The sequence below is a fragment of the Sus scrofa genome, chromosome 7 (genome assembly GCF_054392235.1).
Source record: "Sus scrofa isolate SSC_HxYL_T2T_F1_AM1 chromosome 7, Sscrofa_HxYL_maternal_Yorkshire_Landrace_v2.0, whole genome shotgun sequence".
Taxonomy (NCBI): domain Eukaryota; kingdom Metazoa; phylum Chordata; class Mammalia; order Artiodactyla; family Suidae; genus Sus; species Sus scrofa.
In genome coordinates this window covers 90063405-90081085 of record NC_139389.1, presented here as the reverse complement: position 1 = coordinate 90081085, position 17681 = coordinate 90063405, and the positions used below count along the sequence as shown (strand labels likewise).

General features: G+C 36.5%; 2 protein-coding genes across 2 annotated transcripts in view; both read right to left on the bottom strand.

Moving 5' to 3' along the window:
* LOC146401759 (olfactory receptor 4F3/4F16/4F29-like) overlaps positions 1-17681 on the bottom strand; it is a 128043-nt gene that overhangs the window by 78402 nt on the left and 31960 nt on the right. The gene's annotated exons all lie outside the window — the stretch shown is intronic.
* LOC100155968 (olfactory receptor 4F6-like) lies at positions 8469-9422 on the bottom strand. Its single transcript, XM_013978257.3, is given in 1 exon segment — positions 8469-9422. A coding segment is annotated over 1 exon segment (939 nt). The 5' UTR covers positions 9408-9422.

The window sequence follows — 17681 nt, the reverse complement described above, 5'->3', positions numbered from 1 at the left end:
GATCCTTGGCCCACTGAGTGAGGCCAGGGGTCAAACCTGTGTTCTAATGGATACTACTCAGATTCGTTTCTGCTGAGCCCCCATAGGAACTCCCACCTCAAAATTCTTAATCACATCGGCAAAGTCCCTTTTGCCACAGAAAGTAACACATTCACAGGTCCAGGGATTAAAACAGGGACATCTCTGGGGGCCATTTTTCTGTACACCACAACTTTCTTACATGTAAGCAAATAATTTAGGAAAAAAAGGAAAATCTTAAAACTAACCAATAAATATGACAAAATAAATTTCAGATAGCCTGTCATAAAGGTAGAAGAGCTAGTGAAGGAGGGAGGACAAATGGTGCATCCTGACTTGTCGCTGAAACTACTCATGAGTGCCTTCTGATTGCAATTACATCAAGGACTGAGTTTGAACAACTAATGTCCAACAATGACAGGGAGCCTATGATAGCCAACCTTTATGTTCTTTGGCAATTAGATATATAATTGACTCCAGAGTTGTTCTCTGGATGTCTTTTGATTCTTAATTCAATAAGTATTTTTGAGTGCTCAAAATGCCAGACACCATTGCAGGCATTGGGGATACAGCATGGCAAGAATTCCATCACTAAGGGGTCCTTATTCATGACAGAAAAAGCAATTTTGGTCTGTTACATACAGTACTTCCTTCTCTAGAAAGGATAAAAACACTAGAATAAATGTTGTTAAGTCATCACATATCTGGGGATTCTCAAACATTCTGCTTGCTCTTAGCTCAGTTTCTACCTTTAGAAATTCTCTTCTCAGGATTCAGACTGCTTCCTTTACCTGAATCTTCACCAATAATTTCTATCACACTAATTTTTACTGGCTTTCTAATAAATACTCATGAGTTCTACCTCCCCAAATATATTATAAAAAAAACTTTGGGCAGCTTTCATATATCATAATCCTTTGGACTAACTGAAAAGCAATTCAAAAATGATGCTGGAAGATTTCTTGGCTTATTCACTTATTCATTCAACAAATATTTATGCAGCATGTCTAAAGTGCCCACTACTCTCCTAATTAATGATGATATAGAGGTAAAAAAAGGGCAGAGATCAATCATGTGGAATAAAGTAATGAAGTAAGAAATTGAATGTATACTGAATGGGACGATAGGTTATCAGAACAGCTTTAAGTAAGAGTTGTATAAACAATTTTATGACTTAAAACCAAACCTACAGGTCATGAACTATGAGCAAACTAATCAAAATTTCTCTGGGAATAGGCAGAAAAATAATAAAAAAAGAATTCCTTCTGATCACTAAAGGAAAAATACTTCTCATCAATAGTATTTTAAGGCTTTCATGAAGTAGCAATAATAATAATAAAATACTGGAAGGGAAAATATAAGTGGTGCTTCCTCCAGATTGAAATTTGAATAGCAAAAAATTACAAATGAGACTAGCAAAAGAAATGGTGGTAAATTTGACTGTTAATGAACATATAAGGAATAGAGTTAGCAAAACTAGAAGAGGGTTTATGGGGTTATTCAGAAAAAAAAATGAGATTCCTTGTGAAGCTTATACTAATTTATAAATCTAGCCAGAGGGCAAGAAGGGCATTTTTTAAAAAGTAGTTTAAATACATTTTAAAAATCAGAAATAAAATTGATAGAAAGAAATTAATGCAAAACAAAATTGAATCATTGAATGCAGGAGGAGATGAAGAAAGTCAGATAGATGGCAAATTATGATAGAGGAAGAGATAGTAGAGTGGGAGCTTGTTTAGACATGCAGTCTTAAGAGCCTCAGTGCTCCAAATTATTTTCTACTAGCACCTAGCATTAGAATTGCTTTCCTTTAAGCTAACATATTAGATCCCCTAGTTTTACTTACATTACCAAGCGAAAAGGTGCTTCATTAAGCTATTACAGACAAATATGTTACCAGGTGACTTTCCTTTGCTGAGATCTTGTACATGCAGGTAATGAGATTTTGATGACAATGAAGTGATCCATTTTAACTCTGATTCATTACCCAAGAAGGCTTAGTTTGAATAGGTTGCTGCAGAAGATAGGTAAAGAGAAGATGAGCTCAGCCTGAGACAGAGAGTCTCTAAAAATGAGAGTTAAAGCTGAGAAAAAGACAAAATGTACCTACTTTAAAATCCCTTCAATAGCAAAGAAGACAAAATAATGGAAATAGAAAATATCAGCATATCTGGAAATTTATCCAGCTCCTGTCATCAAGCTTTAAGAATCTTGAGTATCCATCTATTGTCTCTGAGTTATAGTTCAGTCTCTGAATAGCTTCTAGTGGGAGAAGCTACGATATGGGTGTTTGATCATTTTGGGGCATCCTGGACTTTCCGTGCAAAAAATATGTACTCTCCCAAGATCATTGCCATTAGATGAGATATCACCTTGAATTCTCTAATTTTAGTGTAGCTATTACTCTCAAGAATTATGATAAGATTTATAGCCATCATTTATTTAGACTTTTAAAATGATTACAATATGTGGCAAATCCAGATTCTGCAGCATTTGATGGAACTGTCATTTAAATGTCTTGATCTCTCTGGAATTAGAATTGGGCAATCCTTAGAATAGAATTATGCTTAAAATTTTTGGGAAAAAAAAAACAGAGAAATGCTCATTATTCTCAATGAATAAATTCAGTCATCTGGAAGAGATCTAGAAATATGTTCTGACTCAGTTCCTTTCCTTTGTTTCTCCATTCAGGACATGTGAGTTCTTCCTCAGTTTACAAAATTTGGAAGCTCATTTTCTTCTTTGGTTTTCCGCCTTTTTTATTAACATAATCATCCAAAGATTCTTCTTTACAAAAAGAGAATCTCTCATTCTTTCAACTAAGCCCTTGATTCTTTCTCTGTGGATATAAAGAAGTCAGAAACTCTTTCAGATAAACGTTTAATGTCCTTGAACTTGGTCAAAACAAATAAAAATCACTCATCTGTACCTTCTAGTTTTAATAACCCTAATTCCTTTGGCCTTTCCTCATAGCAGCCATTTCTATCCCTTTAACTTTGTAGCTCTAACTGCCCCCATTTCACCACATCTTACTGTAGTGACCTAGGAAAAAATTCTAATAAATATTTAAAAATATAAACAAAGTCAGGATGTTTGCTTGCTGACTATTAAACATTATACATTTAGCTTTCTACTTTTTTCCCCCCTCTATGTTCATCACCTAATTTTCACTGAAACTACATTATTTTAGCATGATGTTATATAAATAGATATTTTTCTTCTAAGCAAGTTTTCAATCTTTCATTCTTCACCTTGATTCTATGAAATCAGGGTTTTTTTTTTTTAATTTCACTTACCATTAGTATCCAGTGGAATTTCTCCTCTTTTTACCTTAGTTCTTTAAAGATTGAAGTAAAACAGATAACAAGCTTGTTGTGACTACAAGAACCATACTTGTCTTTACTTTCAGTGCTAATAAATTTCCCTAAATATTCTTTAGTACAGTTAAGAACATAACCTATATCCTGGTTCTGACTAAATTGTGGACTCCAGACTCTGCAATGTATCTTCGGTTGCACCTTGGGCTCTCCAAGTCACTTTCAAGTCCTAGTTAAATATTGAGGTTAATTCTTCTCCATGTTCACAACCATTCATATTGATTCTCCTGTTGTGTTCATCATCGCACTACTCCCACCTGTCTTCCTGCTTCCAAGCCAAATCTTAAATGATATAACAAAAAGCAAACTGTTACCTGAGTTTTCCTTGTCACTGAAGTTTATCTAGTTTAACACCTTTCTCCGATTGTCGACCTTACCCCATCCATTCCCTGCAGCTATTTACAGATTATTTTCTCAAGCACACAGAGGTATATAGAATGTTTCTAAAAATGGAAAATAAAATAGCTAATTAACTTCACTAGAGGATAGAGCTAAAATAATGCTATAGTGACCTGGGATTGTAAAAGTAAAGTCAATTAGTCAAGGAAATGGTCTTCTAAAAATATATTCATTGTGATCAAAGCAACAAAGGGGGAAATGTTGAATGTGAGTAACAAGAGGGAGGAATGACACCAGAATTTCTATGAAATTCAATATCTGTCATTTTATTTGCCAGTTTAAATCCTATAATGATGAATGAAAGACTCTTTGGGTAATTTCATAGTATTCACTTTTCAAAAGCTTCATAGAAATAATAATGGAATAATCTTATAAAACATAAAATGTCTCTATACATCAAAAAACTAGGCAAGTGAAAAAATAAACAAGAAATTAATTTAAATTTTTTTGTTTTTGTATTTTTGCCATTTTCTTGGGCTGCTCCTGTGGCATATGGAGGTTCCCAGACTAGGGGTCAAATCGGAGCTGAAACCACTGGCCTATGCCAGAGCCACAGCAACACAGGATCCAAGCTATATCTGTGACCTACACCACAGCTCACGGCAACGCCAGATCCTTAACCCACTGAACAAGGCCAAGGATTGAACTTGCAACCTCATGGTTCCTAGTTGGATTTTTTAACCACTGAGCCATGACGGAGAACTCCTAAAAATGGTTTTTAATGTGACTTTTATAGATAATAAGTTTACCACATTTCAATAAGCATTTTGAAGATACAGGCTTTGTCTAACTCATATTTGTTTCTACTTGTACAGTTTCCCACATTCAAGTGGGCCTAATATCTATGTGTTGAACTTAAAGAAAAAAATCCAGCCATTAAAATAACTCCATTGTCCTTTACTGTGACTGCCATTTGGAGGTAGGAATAATATGAATAAGGAAATTAACATCAAAATATCAAGAAGTAACAGGACTTGTTTCTCTGTCTTCAGCCTCAGGTACAGAACATTGAAGTAATCATATTCCTCAGTCCATACTAAATTACCAGCATTGGTTTACAAAGGGCCCTAATCTTGTTTTACTTGTTTATTTGCTTTAAACTCCATTTCCAATCTCTTTCTCTCAGAAGAAATGATTCTAGTTTCTAAAAAACATGTCCCAGTATTGTATGTGTTATTCTAAAACATGTATATTGTTTTGTATGCTTATCATATAAAACATTTTTATACATATTATTTGAATTCTTTTTTCACTTAGACCATGCTGCTATGTGTATATCTAGTCTATTATTTCCAAATCCTGGATACTAATCCAGTGGGTATGTACTACCTTTTGCCTATCTGATCACCTAGTGACAGACACCCAGTTTTCAGGGCTGCTGCATATGACTGCCCAAGCATCGGATGCCCTGCTCCAACTTCTTCAACTTCCACATCTCAGTAATGTTAACATTCAGTTGGAACAAAGTTGTTTGATAAAACTGATTCTTAAAACCCCAAAAACGTGCCCAGTGATTAGAACACAACCACTGTCACAAGTCCTTTGAGGTTTCACCTGCCACCTAAGATCCTTCTCTGAATTCCTTATGTGTCAGCTACTAAAAGTTAATGTCTGGAAAAGCAGGAGTCTCTAGGAACCTGTTCCAACTCTGTGGCAAGTATATGTTGTGATGAGTCAGTGCCTATACCATGAAGTTATTTCATATTTTTAATCCTTTCCTTCATAGGAAAAGTAAGTTGATGGTATGAAGATAAAGACATCAATTCTAAAGGCATAAGACCAGGAAACTCAAAAAGAGAATGGTGAAGCATACCATATGGAATCAAAAGAGTAAATGAATCAAAGAAGGAAAAAGAGAAGAGGACAATCACTTATACAGCTTGTCTTTATAGTCTAATCAACGTGGAATGGGTTGAAATAAAGTCTTGCTTACAATAAATATACGTTACATGCACAAAAAAATCATAATAAACCATCATCAAGTCCATTGGAGAATGGAATGACTACTCAAGAAGGGAGAAAGAATGTAAACATCTATTAAGTCAGTTCTCTTTTATTAGGACCAGATAATAAACCAACTGAGCATGTCTAACATTACTTATGATGACATAAAAATGTTATGCAATCCCTGATATGATGTAATAGGAAGCCTGATTCACCTATTTCTTATTCTTTACAAAAACCCCAGGCACCAGGCTAATTATGAGGAAAAGCTTCAGACAAACCCACATTAATCAACCTTCTACAAAATACCTGACCTATATACAGCCATGATAAAAAAGGTAAAACTGAGAAATTCAAAAACCAGAGGAGACATAACTAAACGTAACACGGTGTCCTAGATTGTACTCTGGAATAGGAAAAGAATGTTAATAGCAAATCTGGTGAAATCTGAATACAATTAGTGTTTAGCTAATAGTAATGCATCAGTGTCAATTTCTTAGTTTTGACAAATGTACCATAAAAATTTAGGATATTAACATTAGAGGAAACTAAGAACCTTCTGCATCTTCTCTGCAACTTCTCTGTAAATCTAAACTTATACCAAAATAAAACCTTTATTAAAAAAAATGTGATCAGAAGAAGAAATGTAAAATGGGCTGAATAGACTTACTAAATGGAAATCATTCACAATAATTTGTTGAAATTCTGCTATTTGTCAAATGCCCATTTAGGGCACATGTTGAATAATATAATGGTGCAGGAAAGTGAAGAATGAATTGTCCAGTAGAGACATGAGACTTAGCCATTGAAGAAACATGATCTAAAATGACAGAAGACAGAAACGACCAGGAGTTTATCAACCTAGATTCTAGATTTGGATCTTCCATATAACTTTTATGATTTTGACCTAATTAGTTAATTTTCCATTACCTGAGACTTTCTAAAATAAACTTTGTGAGATGATTTATAGTTTTGTTTAAAATTTAAAACACATTATCCTAATTGAATTTTAATAATTTTCTAAGTGCATGTGCTAAATAAGCTATTATCTTTCAGCTCTAAGATAGCTCTCTACATTGTATGATGCAGAAGGTAGAGCTCTGCAAATTAATTTTTTTTTTTTTTTTTTTTTTTTGGTGCCAGATCTTCCATTAGAGGACACTAGAGGGAGACTGCAAGATTAGAGGAGGAAGAAAAAGCACTCCTTCCTATTTGCTGCCTGTGGGCTTCCTCTCTGCTCACTGTGCCTGTGAGCATCACCCAACCACACCCTTCACTTTAGCAATCATGGTTACTTTCCAATATAGCCTCTGTTTTCCAACATTAGAGGAACTCATCTCATCATTCCTTCCTTGAGAATACCTGTGTTAACCAGCAGAATCCCTTCCCATTGGTTATGTCCCTGACTATAGGACCTTCTCTGAGCTCAAAGATGCTTCAAGCCACATTATCTTCCTCATATTTGGGTTTCAGCTACACAGGTCCTTATGCCAAGCTTTTAGTAGTTTTTAAGTTTTGTTTTTCAATTTTTAATTTTTTTCTTTTTATGGATGCACCTGTGGCATATAGACATTCCTGGGCTAGGGGCAGAATAGGAGTTGCAGCAGGCCTGCATCACAGTGATGCCAACACCAGATTCGAGCTGCATCTGGGACCTATGCTGCAGTTTGTGGCAATGACGGATATTAACCCACAGAGTGAGGCCAGGAATGGAACCTGCATCCTCATTGATGCTATGTTGGGATCTTAACCCGCTGAGCCACAATGGGAACTCTGTTTTTTTGTTTAAATAATTATAATTTCTTCCCTTTATTTCCCATCCCTAGAGGGTGAAAGCTGCTTCTTACAAATGCTATATCTCTGATGTCTTAGAGCTCATTCTTTTTCAAAAAACCTGTTAACAACTTTATGCTTTGTTAACAATTCCTTACATCAAAACTTTTCTGTTAAAAAAAAATTGTATAGTTTCTGTCCTCTTACTGGACCCTGAAAAAGTCAGATTAGCAACAAAACAATGAAGGAAGCTAACTGATGATAAGTTGAAAAGCTATGTAACAAATCAGGGAGTTGCAGTTGTGGCTCAGTGGTAACAAACTCAACTAGTATCCATGAGGACTTGGGTTCAATCCCTGGCTCCACTCAGTGGGTTAAGGGTCCAGTGTTGCCATGAGCTATGGTATAGGCTGCAGATGTGGCTTGGATCCTGCGTTGCCTTGGCTGTGGAGTAGGCTGGCAGCTATAGCTCAGATTTGACCCCTAGCCTGGGAACTTCCACAGGCTGTGGGTTCAACACTAAAAAGTCAAAAAAAAAAAAAAGAAAAAGAAAAAAAGAAAGAAAGAAAAAGAAAACAAATCAACTGTATAGTATATGACAAAAAAGGTTAAGTAAGAATTAATGACAGTCTACTTAAATATGGGAAAAATAGAAAGTGTATAATAAGCCAATACTGACTTTCAAAAGAGATTGTTCATATTAATTCTATTTGGCACTATATATAAAAAAAAATAAGCTTACTGGCAAGCTAAGAAAGCCAGACCTCTAGTCTTAAATCTCCTAGAGAAGCAGAGCTCAGAGATTCACATCACAATTCAATCTGGGTAGGAAGAAAAAGGACAGAAAGACTCATACTAGTAGGTGGTGACATTCTGGTTAAATTTACCATAGCCTATTTAGTTTATATCCCTCTGAAATTCTAGAATATTTCGCTTTTTTATACATGCTTAGTCTATTTAAGAGATTTTACTGTCATTCACAAACTGAATGCATAATCTCCTCATTGCCACCTGCATCTCTTTATTTCTAAAAGTATAAATAACTGCATTTAAAAAAGGAGTGATAACTGCATCAAAGATGGCAAGAAACTTATCCACATGTGATATGGGAAATGGCCACACATAGAAAAAAATTAATGGCCCAAAGAACAAAACGACCACAGTGACATGAGCTGACAGAGTGGAGAAGGCCTTGGATACACCACCTGAAGATCTTTTCCAAACAGTCACAAAAATAAAGATGTAAGAGATGATCAGAATTAAAAAGGATGCCACAGAAATAAAGCCACTATTGGCAGTAACCATGAATCCCAATGTGTAAGTCTCTATGCAAGCAAGTTTGATAAATCGAGGAAGATCACAAAAAAAGCTGTCTAATTCATTAGGGCCACAGAAAGGCAAGTCTACAACAAAAGCCAACTGAGTCACTGAATGAATGAGGCCAATAATCCAAGAAGTGACTAGAAATAAAATGCACCTTCGTGGGTTCATGATGCTCAGGTAGTGGAGAGGCTTACATATGGCCACATATCTGTCATAGGCCATGGAGATGAGCAGCACCATCTTGGTGCCCCCAACTGCGTGGATAAAGAAGATCTGAACTACACAGCCCCCAAAAGAGATGGTTTTATCTTTCCTTAAAAGATCATAAATCATCTTGGGAACTGTGGATGAGCAAAATATTAAGTCTATGATGGAAAGATTGGCCAACAGGAAGTACATGGGAGAATGTAAACGAGGGTCAGAGGTCACACTAAACACAATGAGGAGGTTTCCCATCAGACTTGCCACATAGAAGACAGAAGAAAAGAGGAAGAGAAGGAGTTGCATCTCCTAGGAGTCAGAGAGCCCCAGGAACACAAACTCAGACACCACAGAGTGATTGGCTTCATCCATTGCCTCTGTTTGCAGCGACAAATCTCATGTCACCTTAAAGAGGAGAGTAAGGAGAAATAGGTTTAGGAGAAATGGCATCAATCTCAAACTTGAGTAGTTCAGTACTTGTCAGAAAACTAGACAAAGGCTGATGTGTGCCTCTGGAGACCATTTTGGTCAGGAAGCAATTCATATTCCTCTGTTGTATATTTCATTGCCAAAATATATTGCAAAAAATAAGGATACTTTAACTTGTTTGGATGGAAAGTTCTGTTGTATTTTTGTATCGTTATTTTACAGTCATGTCTCATAAGTTACTATAAGTTAAAAGGCTTTTATAGATTGTCCAACTATGTGAAATTATTATTAAGTGCCTGGGTTTTATACTCTGGGCATTTCTCAGTATATTGATACCATATCTGTGGTCACCTTGGCAAGTTCGGCTCCAGGCCTATGCCACAGCCATGGCAACACCAGATCATCTGTGACCTGTGCTGCAGCTTATAGCAATGCCAGATCCTTCACCCACTGAGCGAAGGAGAGAACCTGCATCCTCATAGACACTATATGGGATCCTTAACCTGTTGACCCACAATGGGAACTCCAGTGTTTTTTTTAAGATCTGAGAAATTTCTCATATTTGTAAATTAGGATGACAAAATAGTTACTTAAATGAATGAAGAAAAGATGGGAGTAGAGGATGCCAGAACATGGCTGTTATCATCCCACAGAGGGCAGATGAGTGCCAGAGAAAGTGACACAATTATGGGCTCTGCAGAGGAGATTCTGACTAGAGTGGGAAGAGGAAAGAATGTGGGACCAGAACAACAATGATGAGTCATAAATCCCAAGTAGAAGAGAAAGAGTGAAAATATCAGAGGTTTTACACATGGCTCTGTTAACAATATATGTGTGTACTTACATACTTAAATGTGTATATACTTATATAACAATATATGTGTATATTTAGTATGCCTTTTATTTATTTATTATTATTCAGTGTACTGAATCTCATTCTGAATTAAATAAATGCATACTAAAATACCAAGACATTAGTTTTTTTCTTATCAGACTGACAGACATTTAAACATGTGACAAAATTCAGAGGAAATGGAGGAAAAGGTAGTCTCATAACTGGTGGCAGGAAAGTAAATGGATAAAATATGTACCAATTTGGCAATACCTTCCAAAATTTCATATGCTTGTATACTTTGACTCAACTATTCTACTACTGGAAAAAAATCTCTGGCTAAATTTATACATGCATGTGAACAAAGTGGACAGAGAAAAGATTCAGAGATGTTTATTAAGGCATTGTTGTTTATAAGACAAAAGCTGAAAATAAATTAAATGTGTAGAAATAGGGCACTAGTTAAATAATCTCTATTAGATCCATTCCATAGACTACTATGCATCCATTTACAATGCTAAAGTAGAACAAAAAGTATATAGTCAGGCTAGATGGGAGGAAGAGGGGTATCTTGCACTCATCCCATGTGGCTTTTAAAAATTATATAAATAAATTAAATGTGCAAAATTACATAAATAAAACAACAAATGCATTGAAATTGCTTAGGTGTACACACACACACCCTAAAAACCTATTAACTATAATTATTTCTAAGGAGTTGGGTTGAGAAAATTATGCAGGAAAAGGGATCTTTCACTTTTCACTTGATGCTCTTAGTGGCTCTCTTAAATATTTACAGTGGCCATATATCAATTTCACTTTTACAAAAAGGTCATTGTATGTGGCTCTGAAAAATTACACAATTTTTATCTTTAGAGATTCAAAACTTGCAAAGATATAACCATGATGTATCTCTAAAATTAAAACAAAGACCAAACCCACCCCTAAGACAGTCACTAACTTTGTTACCCCACTCCTCCCTATTTCTTGCACTCTAAGCTCAACTACTTCCTCCTTCCTGGACATGCACTCAGATGGTACTTACCCTTCTCTCGTACATACACTCAAATATTTTGTCTCATGGCTTCCTTCCACATTCTTTACTTGGCTTGCAATGCCCTTGCCTGCACTATGTCCTGTAATTCTCTTTCTTCAACAACCTAGTCTGCAAAAACCCTTCCTCCATGATGTCCTCTTTAATACTCTTAAATACACCAGTGAAGATAAATTTTTCTTACATTGTGGTAACCAAACCAAAAACATTAACGATAATAGTTTTCTATCAGTGTTCCAATGAACACCACTGTTTAAATCTCTATTGCTATAAAGTCTTTTAAATATCTCATTAAAATGTCTTACTTAGATGTTTTCTTGATAATGGTATAAGTGATATTCACATGCATAAAAAGTAAGTCAGCTTCGATTAGTTTGGTTCCTTTCATGGGACTTATCATTAGCAACCTCCTCAATTATGCAATTTATCAAGCAGATAATTGAAATCCAAATTACTCTCCTGGATTCCAATCCCTTTAAAATTTTTACACAAGACCTTATTTTATCTTCCCAAAAAATGGATGAATTTTTTTTTTTTTTTTTTTTTTTTTTTTTTTTTTTTTTTGCTTTTTAGGGCCATATCTGCAGGATATGGAAGTTCCCAGGCTAGGGGTGGAATCAGAGCTGAGGCTGCCAGCCTATACCACAGCCACAGCAACATGGGATCCAAGACGAATCCTCAACTTATACTACAGCTCAGGACAACACTGGGTCCTTAACCCACTAGCCAAGGCCAGGGATCAAACCCGAATCCTCATGGATACCAGTGGGTTTGTTGCTGCTAAACCACAATGGGAACACCTAGATGACATTTTTTATGTATTTGATTAGCAAAGATTAATGTTTAATGAATAAATAATTAATAAATAAAAAATAATTAATAAAAAGTTAATAAATAAGTTAGATAAGTCCTACTATTGGTAAAAAGTTGGAAGGCAGAATTGTATATTCATTGGTGACAATGCTTCTTATCTGGTCTTCATATTCTGTGTATACCGAAAATTTGAGTTTGCTAGGTGCCACATTCTGTATCAGTATCCACTAAACATTTTTCCTTTTAATTAAAGGAAGAATAATAGTTTAAATCTGATCTTTTCAGTGAAGACATAATGAATTTGTCCACTTGACTCATTATTGTGAAAGGAAACAAGGTTATTATTGGTGATTAGCAACTAAATTTCCATATACATTTGTAGCGTCCTGAATCCTACAACTTTAATACAGAGCACTGACCACTGCCACACTCCCACCACCAAGCATAGCATGTAGAAAATGAGAGATACCTCAGAGATCATCTAGTAACCAGCTGATTCTCCTTTCTGCTCATCCTTGTGCTGGCTGACTCAAAAAGGAAACCAATTAATTATAAATAACATGGGCTTTCCATCAATGCCAACAAAGCTGACAATTCTAGATTTTTTTTTTTTTTAAGGTAGATCAATGTTTGGAGTCATTTATATAAAACTTGTAATCTACTTCCTAACCTTAGCCTCAAATTACTTAAAAAGGCTGAGTTTAAATTAGGATTACTGGAAAATAATAAAATTCACAGAGAAACATCTTGATCTGATTATCCTAGATGTTTCTCTATTAGTTAGCTCTTCCTGAGGTAGGTAGAAAGAGCTCATAAGGAAAAAGATGTACAGGATGGGAAATGGAACTGCATGCTTCCCCCAACTCCCCAACCCCATGATTGTTTTTACTGCTACTAATGCAGAAAGACTTGGAGAAGACTTGTTGCTGGGATCTGAATGAAACCTTGGTAGTGACTATAAAATCCTTTTCTTTTAAAGTTAGGGAAATTAAGGTAGAGAGAGGATAAACAGCATTGCTAAAGCTAAGGAAGAAGTTGATGAAAAATCCATAATTCATATGTTTGAACCTTAGCTCCCAGTCAATCCAGGTTATTTTATTTCCACTATACCATGCTTCTTTTGCTGTGAAAGTCCAACATTTGCATCTAGTTTGTGGCCCAGAAAATCATAAAATGTCAAGCTAGTTTCTTCAGCATTGTCCAAAATTCTTTCTGTATTACTTCCATTGGACTCAAATATGCTGCTCCCACTTTATTCTTTAGCATAAGTCACTAGCATAATGTCTCCAGTATAGACTGTAATGTCATTATTTGACTCCATTTATTCTGCTGTGTTCCACTTAAAGTTCTGATCTGCATCAAAGACCATTTCCAACCTTGTAAACTACCTGGACCAAGGTGGAAATTATCATGGCCTTAGAGGACCACAGAATGCAGTGCTCTTACATTTGAAATGTTATTGTCATCTGGCACAAAAAGCCATATTTAATACTGCCATAGCAGGAAAAGCAGCTAATTAGAAGCCCTGAAAAATTACTTAAATGCTGCTATGGAGACCTTGGATTGCCATCCTGAGTATATTTAGCCAAGGGAATTGTTTCCTAGGGCCACAGAAATTTGGCCACAGCAACCAAGGTGAAGAGCTGGTAATGGGTCACTTGAGAAGAAGAAGGAAGGGAGACTATGTTTTTTTTTTTGTTTTTTGGTAAAAAAACTGCACATTTTAATCTTTTTGCATTGTTGTTTTTCTTATTTGTGAAGGGAAAAAATACATAGGAATGAAAATATATACTTTAAAACAAGAGAAAAATCACACATCACCTCCAAAGGAAGGAAGAGTGAGAAAAGAAAGAAAAACAGTCCTCCAATGTGGCACCAGAGTGTGATCCATGTCCCATCAGGAAGGATAACTAAGTTATAGATAATAAGATATAGATAGTTAATTAGTCAATAGTTAGTTCTTTACTACGTTTATGATGTGGAGAGATGAAAAGAGTGTTATAACAGCAACACAAGGGGGTGGACTCAAATGCTTGTGGAGCTGGGATAAAGCAAATCACTGATGGTTTAACCTCTCATAGATCAGCTTCTCAAAAAGAAGAATCAACAGAATGGAAAGCCTCCTCTGATTATATTTTGTATCTTTGTACTAAAAGTATGCAGAATGCTAGTGAAAGGGCCACTGATGAACTCTAATTATCAGAGTACTCTAGATGAGTTTTCTATTGCTTTACAACAAAGTAGCTTAAATCAATAACATTCTATTTGCTCATCAGTCTGCACTTAAGGCTAAGTTAGCTGGGAAGTTCTTCTGCTGATCTTACCTAGGCTTTCCCATGAGGCATCTGGTATCTGGCAGCTTGACTGTGGTTGAAGGCTTTAAGACAGCCTCATTCACATCTCTGGGGCCTCTCTCTCCAAGAGGTCTACTATCATTCAGTAGTCTTGCCCAAGTTTCCTCACAAGGTGGTGAGGAAAACTACATGAGGGCAAAGACAGAAGCTGCAAAGCAAACCACACTTAGAATTCAGCAACATCATTATTGCCACATTCCAATGGTCAAAACAAGGCACAAGACCAGGCCAGATTTATGGTTCGGCAAATAGACTCCACCTCTATTGGCAGGATGAGGTGGAAAATATTGTATGTATGTTTCTCAATCAACTAGAAACTGATCAACTACCCACTCTGTTTTGTGTTGACTGGCTAAATCTCAGAAATACCTTTAATATAAGGAACCTGAGATCTGTCCTACAAGGCTTGAAAGTGCTATTGTTCCAACTTTTACTAACTCAAAGGAGCATCAGCTCTCTCTCATTCCTGCTTTTATCTTAGATTCAAAGATTTGTAGGAGTTCCCATCATGGTGCAGCGGAAACGAATCTGACTAGGAACCATGAGGTTGCGGGTGAGATCCCTGGCCTCGCTCAGTGGGTTAAGGGATGTGGCATTGCTGTGAGCTGTGGTGTAGGTCACAGACATAGCTCAGATCCTGTATTGCTGTGGCTGTAGCGGAGGCCGGCAGCTGTAGCTCTGATTCAGCCCAAAGCTTGGGAACCTCCATATGTTGCAGATACAGCCCTAAAAACAAAAACAAATAAACAAAAAACCCCAAAGATCTGTAATAAGTAATTGTAATTTTTAAATGAGTTTGTATTCTGATACTATATATGAGATTCAGTTAAGCTACTGACCTCTAGAGATTTCTGTACACAGGGCCACTCAGCCTCCTACCTAATAAAAGAGACACAGTCACATTACTGGACTTGAAAGAAGCCTAGAGGTCCCATGCAAACTCTCATTATCAACAAGTGAGATTGGACATATACAGAACTGTCTGATGAACTTGAGCTGTCCACAGGAGGGAAGTCTGGTGCATCTGCGGCAAAGTCATTATGAAAGTCAAAGATAACAGGTAGAGTAGGCAAGACAAGCAGCAAGGCCTGGTGTTAGTGGCAGTAACTCCTGGTATGGAATGAGGGTGTTGTTGATCACCCTCCAATGCAGCTTCTCTACCCCTTCCCACTCCACCCCCAGGTTTCTGTGCTCCCTAGAATTGATAGGGTTGTGATACAAAGGAAAGACCTGTGCCATTAGTGTCTAATCTCTTCTGTGGGAAAGGATTCCCACAGAAGAGGCTGTTAGAGGCATACAGCAAGCAAAGAGCTGGCAGTCCAGAGAAGGCTACAGAGTTTCAGCTGGTGTCCTGTAGGAAACTCAGGGATCAGCAATTTTGAAAAAGCTGAGCAATGGTTCAAGAATAAAGCCATATGCCACAGACTGGCATCTGCCCAGGAAGTAGAAGAATGGCTACAGCAGGGCCATCAGAACAAAGCATCTATACCTCTTATATGAGAGTCTTTAGAGTACTCTGAGCATGCTAGAGAGAATACTTGGGGAAGAGAACCCAGGAAAAGATGAAATTGCTGCTTCTTAAGCAGATCAGATAAATAGGACTTGGCATGTATCTACTACTCAGCAGATCCCACAGCCTGTGTTTTTGTTTTGTTTTCTATATTCTTTTCCATTATGGCTTATCATGGGACATTGAATATAGTTCTCTGTGCTGTATACAGTAGGATCTTGTTGATTATCCCCTTCATATATTATAGCTTACATTTGCTAACCCTAATCCCCCACTCCATCCCTCCCTCAAATCCTTCCACCTTGGCAATCACAAATTTGTTCTCTAGGTCTGTGAGTCCATTTCTATTTCATAGATAAATTCATTTGTGTCATATTTTAGATTCCACATATAAGTGATATCATATGGTATTTGTCTTTCTTTTTCTGATTTATTGCACTTAGTATGATAATCTCTAGCTGCATCCATGTTGCTGTGAATGTGCAGCCTGATGTTTTGTTTTGTTTTGTTTTGTTTTGTTTTGTGGTTATGTCCAGGGCATGTGGAAGTTCCCAGACCAGGGACAGAACCTGTACCACAGCAGGGACCTGCGCCACTACAGTGACAACTCCAGATCCTTAACCCACGGTGCCACAGGGGAACTCCAGCCTGGTGTTTTGTTTTCTCATTTTACTTTTTAAATTTGATTCCTGTACCTGCTTATTAAATGGTGTGACATATTTCTTTAAATGTTGAATGCCTAGAGAAATATTTTTCCCTAAAAATTGTTCTAACCCTTTACCAACCAAAAGACAGTAAAATCCTAGGTTTATAAAATGTACGAATCAATATGGGGAAGGTTTTCCCTACAAAACTCTTCAATTATGGCTGAAAACATTTGTTGCCATCATTCATATAAATATCTATGGAGAAGGCATACCAATATCTTTATATTCTACTTTGTAGTTCCTTATACAGTAGGGATGTGCAATTATTGTCTGTTATTACATACGGCATCTATAGTTATTAATTGTGGCCACAAGATATCTGGGGTTCCAGGAAAAGCCCATTTTCTAATTAGTTCCTATTGCCAGTTGGTTCACTTAATAAGTGGCCATTCCATTGTAATCAAAGCAAATTCACAGTAATTTTATTTCTTCCTCCAGAATACATCCCAAATTCAACATTTATGCATCTGCATTGCTATGCTTTATGATAGGCAAAGACACTACTGATCTGCCTCTGGGCAACTGCAACTGTCTTATAACCAATTTCTTTTTCCCTACACTTAGCACTTTAAATCTATTCCCAAGGCAAAAGTCAGAATGACATTTTTAGATAGAAAGTAGTACCTTGCTATTCCTCTGCTTGAAATCCTTCAGTGGTTTCCAAGCAAGAACATAAAGATGAAAGGGGGGGAAGGAGAAGACCAGACTAAAGAAGGGTCAGGTGATGGAGGGCCTCATTGTCATGTTAATGAGTTTAAACTGCCTCCTGAGGGCAATGGGAGCACTGAAGTTTTATGCAGGCAGTGAAGTGATAAAACCTTTACTTTAGAAAAAATTCTTGGTGGATGGATGGAGAATCTATAGAAGGGAATTATACCAACTACAGAGAAATCCATTAGGAGAGGATTATGATAGTTTGATAATGGTACCTGAACTTTAAGGCATGC